Source organism: Macrobrachium nipponense, chromosome 30 (assembly GCF_015104395.2).
Source record: "Macrobrachium nipponense isolate FS-2020 chromosome 30, ASM1510439v2, whole genome shotgun sequence".
In the NCBI taxonomy this organism is placed as follows: Eukaryota; Metazoa; Arthropoda; class Malacostraca; order Decapoda; family Palaemonidae; genus Macrobrachium; species Macrobrachium nipponense.
In genome coordinates, this window is record NC_087218.1 from 32,919,601 (window position 1) to 32,934,778 (window position 15,178).

The window sequence follows — 15,178 nt, forward strand, 5'->3', positions numbered from 1 at the left end:
GGTTGTGCCAAGGGGGAATCTCTCTCGGTTCTCCTGCGAGAAGAGCCAGCAGGTCCGGATACCAAATGGCCTGTGGCCATTTGGGAGCCACCAGGATCATCCTGAGATTCGGGGTGACCAGTGCTCGACTGATCACCTTGCGAATCAGGCTGAACGGGGAAAGGCATAGGCGAAGAGGTTGTCCCACGGGTGTTGAAGAGCGTCCTCTGCAGCTCGCCCATGGGTCCGGCACGGCCGAGAAAGAACACCTGGAGCTTCCTGTTGTGCCTGGGTGGCGAACAGATCCACGACTGGTCGCCCCCCACAGGTCGAAGAGCCTTTCCGCCACGTCCTGGTGTAGAGACCATTCGGTCCCTATCACCTGATCCCACCCGACGGCTGAGCGTGTCTGCTACTACATTCCTCTTCCCTGGAATGTAGCGTGCCGACAGCTCTATTGAGTGTGCCTGAGCCCACTCGTGCACCTGCCGTGTTCAACTGGTACAAACGGGAGAGACACTAGGCCCCCCTGTTTGTTGACGTAAGCCACCACCGTGGTGTTGTCGCACATCAACACCACTGAGTGTCCCATCAAGCGGTCCTGAAACTCTTGGAGAGCGAGGAACGCTGCCTTGAGTTCCAGTACATTGATGTGAAGGTGCTTGTCGTTCTCGTCCCACACTCCTGAAGTCAGCAACTCCTCCAGGTGTGCGCCCCATCCCTCGGTCGATGCGTCTGAGAACAGCTGCATGTGGGCCTGGGGGAGTGCGCAGAGGCACCTCCTCTTAAAGAGGTTCCTGTCGTCGAGCCACCAGGCTAGGTCCTGCTCACCTCCTGTGTCAGTGACACTGGAAAGCTTTGGGGGATCCGTCGCCTGTGACCAACTCTCCTTTAGTCTCCACTGAAGAGACCGCAGGTGAAGACGCCCGTGAGGGACTAACTTCTCGAGTGACGACAGGTGTCCGATCACGAGCTTGCCATCGCTGAGCTACCTGTTCCTGCCGAGACAGGAACTGGTTGGCTGCCTCCCTGAATCTGCTGATCCGCGAGTCCCGAAGGGGTACACTCGCCCTGCTAACCACCGTGTCGATCAGCATACACAGGTACTTCATCCTCTGCGTGGGCTCGAGATCGGACTTCTCGAAGTTCACAACGATCCCCAGATCGCGACAGAACTCGAGAAGCCGATCCTGTCCTGTAGCAACTGCGAGCGGGAGCTCGCCAGGACCAACCCAATCGTCGAGATACCTCATCAGACGTATCCCGTGCGAATGGGCCCAAGCAGACACCAGAGTGAACACTCTCGTGAACAACCTGTGGGGCGGTTGAGAGACCGAAGCACAGCCCTGCCCTGAAAACTGGTACACCGTCCCGTCGAGGATGAAGCGGAGGTACTTTCTGGAGGACTGATGCAATGGGTATTTGGAAATACGCATCCTTCAGTCCACTGAAAGCATGAAATCGTTCTCCTGATGGAGGTCGAGCACTGAGCGTGCCGTCTCCATCGTGAACCGGGTCTTGGCGAACAAACCGGTTCAGGGAGAGAGATCTATCACCGGGCGCCAGCCTCCCGTAGACTTTCTCCACCAGGAAGAGTCGACTGTAAAAGCCCGGTGATTGATCCGTGACGATCTCTACAGTCTCTTGCTCAGCATGGTCTTGATCTCCTGTCTGAGTGCTACGTCCTTCGGTGACCACCCGGGGACGTTAACGACTGCTGTTGGACCGGCGGGTTGGAGGTGAGGGGTGGCCGAGATTCGAAGGGTAATAGCCCTATCCCTCCCGAAGGACATCTACAATCCAGGTCTCGGTCGCCGTAGCGCTGCCAGTTGCCCAATGGCTGGCCAGGCACCCCCCCACTTCCGGCAGCAGGTGAGGGGGAACGCCGTCCCTAGCGTTTCCCCCCTTTCTTCGACTTCTTCCCAGAGCCTCCACGGGATGAGGAGGGCTGGGAGGAGGGCTGGTTACGGCCCCCCTTGCCAGAAGTCGAAGAAGACAGAGTCACTCCTCGGGGCTTCGACGCAGCAACCGTCTTAGCAGCCGAGGAGGCGCTAGCCGAGTTCTTAGACTTGGCCGCAGTCCGAGGCTGCCCAGAAGCCTTCGAGACTGCCTGGTGAACCAGACGGTCACTGTCATCAGTGCGCCGTCTGTCCACCGCAGCGTCCACCATCTCTCGTGGGAAGAGAGACGTGGAACTCCGTAAAGGTCCGTTTCGAAGTCCCAATGCCGCTTCACGCCCGGCCGCCCTGGAAACCCGAGTAAGGACAGCGTCCCTTCGTCGGAGAACCAGGTTGGCCCACAGGTTCACCGTCTGGTGGGCAAGGAAGGAGATGGCTCTTCCCCCAGACTGGCAAACTCTCCTGAAGGCCGAGTCATCTTCGGGAGAAATTCCCCCGGAGTTGGCTGCGACCTTAGATACTGTGAGGGACCACAGATCTAGCCAGGAGACGGCCTGGAAAGCTGCCATGGCGGTAGATTCCAGGCCTAGTGCCTCTTGCTGCGAGAACCACAGGTTCTCGGACAGGAGCTGCTGCAGAGACACACCCGGAGTCAGCCTCGCTAACTCCGGGTTCACCTGTTTGGGCGGCATCGGATCCTCAGATGGCACATAAAACCGCCGCTGTCGTAGCAGAGGAGGTGGAAGTAGCTTGCTAGACCTGCCAGACTTCAGCGAACCGTCCTGTCCAGAGACAAGCGATTCAACTTGATCCAGCACTGAGTCAAGCAGCTCTGACCAGCGCAAACCCACCGTCGGTCTGGGTTCCCTCTTCGGGCCCCAGAACGACTCGAGCCGGGACGTGGGCTCGGATGGTGGGAGCGGCGATCCTTCCCCGAGGTCGTTGTGCTGACGAATCAGCGCAATAACCTCGGCAAAGTTCCTCTGGATCTCGGGCGTGATAGCATCCTGTGGAGTCGGACCGTCCAGTCCCTCGAACAGGAGTACCTCCCGAGACCCCTCCTCCCTCAAGGAGAGGAGCAGCGACAGCCCCTCTCGGTCTCCTCCAGCCACCTGTGCGTAAGACCTGGCTGGTCCGAGAACCGAGCCTGGTCGTACGACGACGTGGCGGGATCCTGAAGGGCGCACCCTTCACGATCACTCCTCAATACCTCGCCCCTCCCGGTGTAACCCGAGGAGGTTGAAGGTATGGGAGAGGCAGACCTGACGCTTCCCTCCTCGCTCGCTGGCAGAACCAGCGGGCTTGGAAGACTGCAGGCGATCGTCAACCGCCCCGGTGGCGATCGAGCTGCAGGCCTAGTCGAGCCGTCTCGCGTGGAGAACGGCTGGACCGAGAACAGCAGCCCCGGTCTCGTGTGTCAGAGGAGCTGGTGCTGGTCGCCGTACCCGATCGCTCTCTGTGAGAGTGACGGTCAGGCGAACCGGCGAGCTCCACTGTCACGGTGAGACCGGTGCGTATCCTCACGGCGCGTCACGTCGCTGGTACCAGCCGTGGCTGGTGCCGGCGAACGGGGGGACCTCTTCCCAGCCTCAGCCCGTGGCCGGTCCATGGACCGTCAAACGTCCCGCCCGGGTAGCCACTGCTCGCCGCGGAGAGCGAGAGCTGGTCTGGTGAGAGTCGCGTGAGCGGCTGTCACCAGTCTTCCGCTCCGTGCCGTGAACCTGACGCTGAGCGGACTCAGAGGTCTGGTTCCTGGCTGCACGGTCGCTGGTAGGCGACCGTACACTCGGTACCTCTCGCGAAACGAGCGGCCGAGCCGGATCCTGCTGCTGTGGCCGAAACCCCTGACAGCAGTGAGGAAGTGCCGGTGTTAGCCGGCACCCCTCTGGTCCCCGTAGTCTTCTTCCTTGCGGGAGAAGAGACGGGTCCTGCTCCCGAAGGAGCAGGGCGACCAGCGGAAGAACCCCCCGTCTCACCAGAGCGAGACGGGCCCTTAGAAGCTCCCGAAGAAGACTTCTTAGGGGGGTGGGGGGGGGGAGGCGACCTTCTTCTTCTTAGGCGGGGGAGCCTTAGAAGAAGAAGGGGAAGAGGCGGCAGACGACGACGACGAAGAAGACGATGAAGACGACGACGACACCTTCCTCCCTCTTCTTCTTCTTCTTCGTCAACCTCCTCAGGACCGATGTCAGGTCTGTCATCCACTGGACGGAGCCGGGGTGGGCTGCTGTTCCGAAGCAACAGGGCCCGGACGTACCTGTCCGAACAGACACAGGGCAGCAGCGGCGCCAGGAACGGGAACGACATCAGCAGGTGCGGGCATCACAGGAACGGCAGCAGACACGGCAGGAACAGGAACAGGAACAGCAGCGGTGGTCACGGCAGGTACGGCAGATACAGCTGGTCGAACCAGCGGCACAGACGTCATCGGTACCGGTGGGAGGTCCAGGGGCTGAGCTCTTCGGGCACATGAAGTCCGGTCGCGGCAGCACGGCAAACCCAGGTGGCGCATCACACTCCCCCGAGTTACGGCGACTGGCCCCTGCACCGATGTTGTTGGTGTTACAGAGACCGCGTGCTGGGTGTACACCAGGTGAGGAGGTGACGCGTAGCCAGGTGTTGTCAGGGTCGTGGTGGTGGTTGTTACCGTAGCGTGCGTAACCGCCACGGAGCCAGCGAGATGATAGAGCAGCCCCTGGACACTCGGCACGCCCTGCAGTCCCAACGACGCCCACACCTGTCCAAGGTCATCCTTCACGGCAACCGCACCTGAGGAGGCAAAAGTCGGGTGATTAGGCGGATCCTCTACCCCGCTCGCAGCGAAGACGAGCGGATAAGAGGACCCAGAGTACAACTCTACGTCGGGGTATCATAGCGCCCTCCTCCACACTCGACACATCGGGAGAGGAGAAGGACCTAGACCACCCCCCCCGAAGGGGAAGGCGCGAGACGTGGAAGTTGAGAGGGCGGCAGGAAAGAAGACGAAGTGTCCGTTCCACCACAAAGGAGGTAGCGGGAGAGGATTTCCGACGACTCCTTTGCAGGCCTTCGCTTCTTCCTGCCCTCATACAATGTCCACTGCGCCTCCGACCAGTCCATACAAACATCACAGGGCTGCTGCCCGGGTGCATTCGCGCCCCGGCACCGAGGCACACAAAACATGAGGGTCTATCCTCGGGAAAAGATCTGAATTTCCCACATTTGCGCCCTTCGGTACCCGGGCAAAGGAAAAAGTTCTCCTTGGGGTGGAAGCGAGGCGCGGAGATTCCATCATTAATGAATTCAGCGTAATTAATATGAAAAGAGAGAATACTGTACTTATTCAATCTTTCATCACAATTACAAACAAAACAGAAAGCAAACGACGAGCAGCGGGCAGAGAGCGAACACACACGTCCATCCACCGTGAGGCCGAAAGCAAAAGTGATTTGTTTACCTCCCAGTCGCGCGCGCGCGCCTGTCGGACAAGCAGTTAACTACCGAAACCCCTTGTTCGAAAGCTTACGACCTATCCAGCTGCCGCTAGTATCTTCCCTATTGTAAAAGGACCGAAGGTTTGTATGCCGTGTCGGAACAAATATGTTTTTCAAGGCAGTTTTGAAATCCAATATGGCGGCTACCATGGGATGTACAGGTTCTGATCAGTGACAACAATCATCTTTCAAGCGTAAGTAAATATTTCAAAAGCATTTTGGTGAGATTTGCACTGCGTTGGACACCCTTTTCACTACCCTCTGTTTAATGCTTTAAATTTGGCCTTAATTTCTAACTTTGGAGAAAAAATACTTACTTGCAAAGGAGAGTGAGGTCTTTAGCTCCGTTTCTCACCAACAAGAAGTTGCGACTGATGCCCATCTCCGGTGTCAGGCCGCGTTATAATGTACTTTTTTGGGGATTGTTCACGCTGATCGTACATGGTCCACTATGTACCCTGCGGTTTTTTACCCTAGTTTGTATGGGGCTTTCATATATCGCATTATGTCGACGAAACTTCAATCTTTTGAGTGGTATGCTCAGAGTTGTAATTGTATTCTTGTTTCACCAATTAGGGTAGAACATCACGGCAGGCCACCCTCATCAACGGTGGACGGGTCTTATTCACTCGATATTTCATTGGTGAAACAAGAATACAATTGCAACAAGAAGTTGCGACTGATGCCCATCTCCGGTGTCAGCCGCGTTATAATGTACTTTTTTGGGGATTGTTCACGCTGATCGCACATGGTCCACTATGTACCCTGCGGTTTTTTTTACCCTAGTTTGTATGGGGCGGGGCTTTCATATATCGCATTATGTCGACGAAACTTCAATCTTTTGAGTGGTATGCTCAGATTTGTAATTGTATTCTTGTTTCACCAATTAGGGTAGAACATCACGGCAGGCCAACCCTCATCACGGTGGACGGGTCTTATTCACTCGATATTTAATTGGTGAAACAAGAATACAATTGCAACTCTAAGCATACCATTTAAAAGACTGAAGTTTCGTCAATATAATGTGATATATGAAAGCCCCATACGAACTAAAATAAGCATGCGAGCTCTTCGTAAAATATGTTTTCAAGGCAGTTTTGAAATCCAATATGGCGGCTACGTTTTGCATGGACGGTTCTCATCAGTGACGGCCACCATCTTTCCCCAGCCTTCCCAGCACTCGTTTGAACAACTGTTAGCGATATATGTACGCTTATTGATCTTACTCAAGATTGCAGTTGTAATCAGCACAATAAAACAACATTTTGTTGCCTATATTAGTGAAAGTATGAAACTTGTTATTCCCGGGGTTATGGTTTGAACTGAATTCATTCTTACCTTGTAATCGGCTTTTTATCCTTACTGCCATCACAACTGAAACTCCACAGTGCTTATTTGATTGTTATATACACATTTTGGTCTCAGTTCACTCCACATTGCACTTTAAACCCGTTGCTGTTCCTGGTTTCTAAGCGTGCGCGCCATAAACACAATTACGAACAGCAGACGACGACAGACGACGAAACTGCAAAGTTTTATCCCTAAACTGTTTACTTTACTACGTTATTTAGTTTAAATTTACTTTGTTATTTAAAATTTTGATTTAATTCATGTATATTATCCCTTTTTGCAACCAAATTACCCCGAAAAAATTACAGATATTTCTAAAGTAGATAAAATCAAATGTTTCTAAAGTTTTCGTACATCTGGCTGCCGAAAAACCATAGAGGAACGAATACGGAAAAAAGTGCATAGAGGAACGACTACGTTTTTTTTTTTTTGCTTTTTTGTTTTTGCTAGCACTTTTCATTGATTTCAGTCTTTATTAGTATTTTGAATTTTCTTCTTTAATAATCGTATGCCAGAAATAAATGTAACCTTTAATGTTTGCATGCTTAAGAATGGCAAAATCATCGTTTGCCACATTAGTGGTGGGAGGCTTCAAACATACGCCGTTCCATTATTATAACTGTTTTTGCCATGAAATTCTAGTTGTCATAGTAATGCAATAATGATATAAAATTGCTTTAATATTTATATATATACTTCCAATACATAGCCTAATTTCACCAATTTCAACGTTTTGTGTAGTCTTTATACCCAGTTTGGAGGGTCAACACATACCGAATGGCAACAGAGAGAGAGAGAAAGGAAGGCGGAGGAACGAAGAACGCCAAAAGGGATGGCGGTGGAGGGGGGGGTGGGGGGTGGGAGAGGGTAGGTGGAGCTTTATAAGCGTGTTCGTATCCATTTCTGCATAATGGAGTTTTTGTCTCTTGGTACAAAGACAAGTGTCGTTATTCTTTACGATTAGTGATTCACGATACCCTTATAAATTACGGCACTGGGTGTAATGCACTATAGCAAAATCTCGTTATGATACGAGTGTTCGTTACAGAAATAGGTATTGCCCAAAAACGTGCTTGCACTGTCTCTGAAACCCATAGTAGACATGCTGCTTAGTTGTCAATCAAGTTTTTATAACCAAGATATTTTTTACAAGCTAGCTATTGAATAAATTTGTATTTTTCTCAGTCAAAAACATATGCCCCTCAATGCTAACTTTCCTCTTTTAACGACTTTCTGGTCATTGCAAATTCGACCCATAATTTCTTATGGTGCGAAAACAGAGAGGCCCATGGACCGAAACGATTGCGTCACACTACGGCGATAATCCAGCAGTATAAAACATCTTCATATATCCAAAAAAGTAAATAATAAAGATATATATGCGCATTACGATTATAACAATTACATGTATACTAGCTGATAACATCTACCATGCAATAACTGGTAAACTGTTCTGCAATGACAGTTGAGTATAGCAATTATTTACAATAGGTACGAAGTCAAGATGTCGTGACGTCATAATACAGAACTTAAAAGAACGTTCTAATTCAGAAAAATAATTACTTAGGGGGAAACATCACAACAGGCCAACCCTCATCACGGTAGACGGGTCTTATTCACTCGATATTTAATTGGTGAAACATGAATACAATTGCAACTCTAAGCATACCATTTAAAAGACTGAAGTTTCGTCAACTATTATGATATATGAAAGCCCCATACGAACTAAAACTAAGCATGTGAGCTCTTCGTAAAATATGTTTTCAAGGCAGTTTTGAAATCCAATATGGCGGCTACGTTTTTCATGGACGGTCTCATCAGTGACGGCCACCATCTTTCCCCAGCCTTCCCAGCACTCATTTGAACAATGTTAGCGTATGTATGTAACGTTTATTGACTTACTCAAGATTGCAGTTGTAATCAGCACAATAAAACAACATTTTGTTGCCTATATTAGTGAAAGTATGAAACTGTTATTCCCGGGGTTATGGTTGGAACTGAATTCATTCTTACCTTGTAATCGGCGGTTTTTATCCTTACTGCCATCACAACTGAAACTCCACAGTGCTTATTTGATTGTTATTATACACATTTTGGTCTCAGTTCACTCCACATTGCACTTTAAACCCGTTGCTGTTCCTGGTTTCTAGCGCGCCGCGCGCCATAAACACAATTACAAACAGCAGACGACGACAGACGACGAAACTGCAAAGTTTTATTCCCTAAACTGTTTACTTTACTCGTTATTTAGTTTAAATTTACATTGTTATTTAAAAATTTTGATTTAATTCATGTATATTATCCCTTTTTTGCAACCAAATTACCCCGAAAAATTACAGATATTTCTAACGTAGATAAAATCAAATGTTTCTAACGTTTTCGTACATCTGGCTGCCGAAAACCATAGAGGAACGAATACGGAAAAGTGCATGAGGAACGACTACGTTTTTTTTTTTTTTTTTTTTGGCTTTTTTTTTTTTTGCTAGCACTTTCATTGATTTCAGTCTTTATTAGTATTTTGAATTTCTTAAATAATCGTATGCCAGAAATAAATGTAACCTTTAATGTTTGCATGCTTTAATGTTTGCATGCTAAGAATGGCAAAATCATCGTTGCCACATTAGTGGAGGCTTCACACATACGCCCGTTCCATTATCCTGTTAAGCGTCCGCCCTGATGAGCTCGCTGCTAAGTACCGTCACCGCTTTTTTTGTAATCAGGGATCATAGCACTGATGATAGTTTTTTCAAAGTTAATATTGATTTTATGCTTGTTATTCATACTGTAATTAACTGTAGGAAATTCTCTCTCTCTCTCTCTCTCTCTCTCTCTCTCTCTCTCTCTCTCTCTCTCTCTCTCTCTCTCTCTCTCTCTCTCTCGGAGTCCAGTCACTCGGCAAAGAAAAGTCATCTTCACTCCCGCAATTGGAAGAAAAGTTTGTATCATCACTGGAGGATTCAGAACTAGAGCTCTCATCATCAAATAGGTTATCAATATCACACTCCTCATCTAGTCATTTTGATTGGGGGGGGGGAGTTATCTCACCTAAAGAAATATGCCTCCTCTTTGGACATTCATTGTGAAAGACGCGAAATCCAATTTGTCTCGATAAACGACCCGAAGCGTATTGAAAGAAAACCAACAGGGACAGGCATGTTTTCTAGCATAAGCGACCACCAGGAAAGAGTTGCCAGGCTGGAAATAAGTTTCCCATGTGCTGAGAGTGTTACTAAATGATGTTCCTACACTTTCTATACGAGTAAAGCGTATTATTACGGGGCTGACGGCTTGACAAGCACAGTTAAAGTCTTGAACGTAATATCCCGTTGAAGGCGCTACCGAGTAGATCGCGGTAAACGTATTATTACGTGGGTGACGCTTAACAGGTTAACCAGGTTATAAACTGTTTCCATGAATTCTAGTTGTCATAGTAATGCAATAATGATAAAATTGCTTTAATATTTTATGTATATATACTTCCAATACATAGCCTAATTTCACCAATTTCAACGTTTTGTGTGTAGTCTTATACCCAGTTTGGTTTAGGGTCAACACATACCGAATGGCAACAGAGAGAGAGAGAGAGAGAGAGAGAGAGAGAGAGAGAGAGAGAGAGAGAGAGAGAGAGAGAGAAAGGGGGAAGGCGAGGAACGAAGAAGAAAAGGGATGGCGGAGGGGGGGGGGGGGGGGGGGGGGGGAGGGGGGGGGGGGGGGGGGGTTGGGGAGAGGGTAGGTGGAGCTTTATACGCGTGTTCGTATCCATTTCTGCATAATGGAGTTTTTGTCTCTTGGTACAAGGACAAGTGTCGTTATTCTTTACGATTAGTGATTCACGATACCCTTATAAATTAACGGCACTGGGTGTAATGCACTATAGCAAAATCTCGTTCTGTTAAGAGTGTTCGTTACAGAAATAGGTATTGCCCAAAAACCTGCTTGCACTGGTCTCTTGAAACCCATAGTAGACATGCTGCTTAGTTGTCAATCAAGTTTTTATAACCAAGAAGTATTTTTTACAAGCTAGCTATTGAATAAATTTGTATTTTTCTCAGTCAAAACATATGCCCCTCAATGCTAACTTTCCTCTTTTAACGACTTTCTGGTCATTGCAAATTCGGCCCCATAATTTCTTATGGTGCGAAAACAGACAAGAGGCCCATGGACCGAAAACGATTGCGTCACACTACGGCGATAATCCAGCAGTAAAACATCTTCATATATCCAAAAAGTAAATAATAAAGATATATATGCGCATTACGATTATAACAATTACATGTATAGCTGATAACAATCTGCATGAATAACTGGTAAACTGTTCTGCAATGACAGTTGAGTATAGCAATTATTTACAATAGGTACGAAAGTCAAGATGTCGTGACGTCATAATACAGAACTTGAAAGAACGTTCTAATTCAGAAAAATAATTACTTAAATTTGAGTCAGAGTCGAGTTACTTTTTCAATAACGAATATTTTCAAATTAATCAATCATAAATATGTAAAATATTGATGTTTTACTACTTATTTAAAAATTAGCCAAGAGCACGCTTCTCGTCATCTTCTACCCAACAGCTGTTTACGCCTGGCTTGTTGTTGATGAGAAATCGTGTTTCGATTGTTGTGATAAAAGTGCTCCAGCGTCTGTGGGTACAAGTGGTGTGCGGATTTATCACAGGAAATGGTTAGTTTATTGACACAAGCTACTCCGTAAACATCGAGATGGCGTCAATCTTCTAAATACCTCGAGTTGTAAGTAAAATGTTGAACGCGTTTTGGTGAGATTTGCACTACGTTTGAGACCGTTTTCAGTACCCTCTGTTTAAATCTTAAAATTTGGCCTTAATTTCTAACTTTGGAGAAAATACTTACTTCGAAAGGAGAGTAGAGGTCCTTTAGCTCCGTTTCTCACCAACAACAAGTCGCGACTGATGCCCATCTCGGGTGTCAGGACGCGTTATAATGTACTTTTTCGGAGGGTGGCTTGCATTGATGGTAGGTGGCCTGCTTGGCCTGCTGTGATGATCTACCCTATGTAAAATATTGATGTTTTACTACTTATTTAAAAATTAGCCAAGAGCACGCTTCTCGTCATCTTCTACCCAAACAGCTGTTTACGCCTGGCTTGTTGTTGGTGAGAAATCATGTTTCGATTGTTGTGATAAAGTGCTCCAGCGTCTGTGGGTACAAGTGTGTGCGGATTTATCACAGGAAATGGAAAGTTTGTTGACACAAGCGACTCCGTAAACATCGAGATGGCGTCAATCTTCGAAACATTTAGTTGTAAGTAAAAATTTCTAAAGCGTTTGGTGAGATTTCCACTGCCGTGGGCGCCATTTTCAGTACCTCGTTTGAATCTTAAAATTTGGCCTTAATTTCTAACTTTGGAAGAAACTACTTAACTTCGAAAGGAGAGTAGAGGTCTTTAGCTCCGTTTCTCACCAACAACAAGTCGCGACTGATGCCCATCTCGGGTGTCAGGACGCATTATAATGTACTTTTTCGGAGGGTGGCAAGCGTTGAATGTAGGTGGCCTGGTTGGCCTGCCGTGGTGATCTACCCTAAATATCGCGTGAATAAGACCCGTCCAGCGTGATGATGATGGATCGTCCATGATTGTTTACCCTACCACTTAATTAACAGGCACAAGGGAGCAGTGAATTTGGACCCCTAAATTTTAGGTTTGCTGGAGTATTGGCTTAGGTAGCCTAACCTCGTCAGCACCACCAAATTATTTTGCCCTAGTGTCAGGCACCATTATAGTAGAATTATCAAAATCTGACACCAGGTCAGACTGAACTCTGACATCAAAAGCTGAGGTCTGCTTTGCTTTACCGGTCGCTCAGCTCATTACCTAGGCTTAGGCTACCTACGCCTAGGCCTTACATCCGTTAAAGGTTGCCGGTACAAAATCGTTTTTAGGCAAGTGTCATGTAAGTCAACATTACCAACAGGGTGATCATAATTAAATTCTACACAATGCGGATATGCTAATAACTGAGAGATGCTTTGTTTGAGTTAGGCATACCGTTCTATAAGCTTTACCCAGCTAGCTAGGTAGTAGGGTTACAGAGGCATCACCACGCCACAGAAATTCCCAACGAATAACCTAACTCGCTAAATGCGCTTCAATAGCCTTTGCCAACTTTTGCTACTTACTTCGTCTCGTTAAAGTCACGTCCTGTTAATTTACGAAGGTTTTCGTCGACGTCCTTTAAATTTAATTGAGCCTTTTCGATTTCCGACTGGATAGTAGACACTAACGACATGGCCGCCATTGTATTGACTAAAGAATTCTAGTGTGGTAGCTAATTACGGGTGGGGTTATGGATATTTCCGCACTCTTATTTGTTTTTTCAGCGTAAGAACATAATTTCCCTGATTATAATACCATAAATAGTTTAAATAATTTGATTTTATCATGGTGCTTAATAATAATAAAATATGTATGCCATACATGTTTATAAATATACAAATATGATGGTACTCAATACGTACTTAAAACCTTAAGCACAGTTCGGTGTGGGAATACAGTGGTGCGATAGCAGCCTTTGGAGTTTGGATACAAAACGGACATTACTAATCTTTATACATACATACATACATACATACATTACATACTATACATAACACCCACCATAAAACACACCAATATATATATATATATATATATATACATTACATACATGTAATAATATATATATATTATATATTATATATATATATATATATATATATATTATTTTAAAATTAGACAATTTAATTTGACCATATTTAAGTACGAAACACTCAAACTCTTTATGATTAAGTGACATTTCGTAGTTCATAGTGTTGAGAAATAATAACTTCGGAAGCCTTGAAGATATTAGACTCACTTAATTGCCGACACTGTGACTCCGTGGTCCTATCATCTCAAATCAGTTATGTTGCATGAATTGCAGGCCGTCATTTTGGAAAAATTGCTTTTATTGGAAAATATCACGATGAATGTTGTACGATAAACTTTTAATATTCAACATGGACCACTAAAACTATCTATCATAATCTATAACTTAGGATTCTATGAACTACATTAAATGGAGCGGTAAAATGAATAAAGGTATTGCACCCGGGGATAAGATTGCCCCTGTATTGTATGAGTTGCACTGGTTGTCGATCTGAGCCAGAAAAAATATTCAACATGTGTAATGAGTCATCAGGCTGTTAAGATTCGATGTACAAAATATTTGAAAGACTCGCCGCGCATAATACAAGTAAAGAATGGAGTCAACATACAGATGGTTGAAAATGATGTAAGCCAAGACACACTTCGAATGTTGGTTTTAGAGCCTCAGAATGTCCTTGCACAATTGCGTATGAGACAAATGAATTTGCCGGCCCACAGAACGCTAACGGGGAGGGGGGGGCGGAGAGATCGGAAAGGAAAAGAATCCAATTTGCTTAGTCAGGAGCCTGCACGTCATGGTAAATTTCGGTCCCTTATCTTTACAGGTGCTGTTGACTCTGAACCAACGACTAATCCAGTGTAGCCTTAGCTTTCGTTGTCTCACTCAGTAGATAGGCCGTGGGCGACATTGCTAACATTCAATATAATTTTGATGCTTCAGCAAATCAGACTGCGCTGACAAGTTTAGTCATCATGTTAACAGCAAGCATCAATTTGTTTGCTCGAGCATATTGCTTTCATTTGCGTTTATCGTACGCATAACTGTAACTGCTTATCAGCAGAGCTTATCAAAATTCTTATGCAAGTTCGTTTTCTGTTTACAAACTGAGATTCTTAATTTGTCATTTATCAATGTCTTTTCTTTTATTAATAGTGACGATACTTTAGGATTAGTCTGAATATGACATTAGCCTGAATAATACACATGCACAGCTCTCCAGGAGAGAGAGAGAGAGAGAGAGAGAGAGAGAGAGAGAGAGAGAGAGAGAGAGAGAGAGAGAGAGAGAGAGAGATAAACCGTGCCAATAGCTTTCACACATAAACACACATACACACACAGAAATCAATCGTGCCAAAAGCTTTCACACACATAATCACACCAGTGGCGTATCTAGTAGTCTGTCAGTGGGTGGGTACCTAGGGGGCACAGCTGATTGTGGGGGCCACTAGGCCTTGGAGGAATAATAAGATTATTCCTCCAAGCACTAGGCGAGCGGAGCGAGCCTATACTGCTGGAGGGGTTCGGGGGATCGCTGTAAGCCCCCCACCCCCCAAGAAAATTTTGATATGTGACCAATTACAGAGGCATTCTGAAGCCATATGAGAAGGGTATTAGGGCATATTCTGAGACCAGCGGTGTATATTCAGGCATTATACAGGTATCTGTGATTCTGTTATATATTGTTTCAAGTGAAACAGAGATGTACAGAAATCAAGTACACTATAATTGTATATAATTACAGGATAGGAATTACAGATATGAAACTAAAAAACATAAAGTGAGCTATGCAAAACACATTAATTCCTGTGCATATAGAA

General features: G+C 46.4%; 1 protein-coding gene across 2 annotated transcripts in view; it reads right to left on the reverse strand.

The window, feature by feature from the left end:
• LOC135202410 (pinin-like) overlaps positions 1–13,011 on the reverse strand; it is a 161,650-nt gene extending 148,639 nt beyond the window's left edge. Inside the window, exon 1 of one of the 2 annotated variants that reach the window (XM_064231804.1) lies at positions 12,853–13,011. In XM_064231804.1, coding sequence (XP_064087874.1) covers positions 12,853–12,971 — 119 coding nt within the window. In that variant the 5' untranslated portion in view covers positions 12,972–13,011. The remainder of the gene's footprint in view (positions 1–12,852) is intronic. The other variant, XM_064231805.1, reaches the window with a different exon arrangement.
• Positions 13,012–15,178: the final 2,167 nt, after the last annotated feature.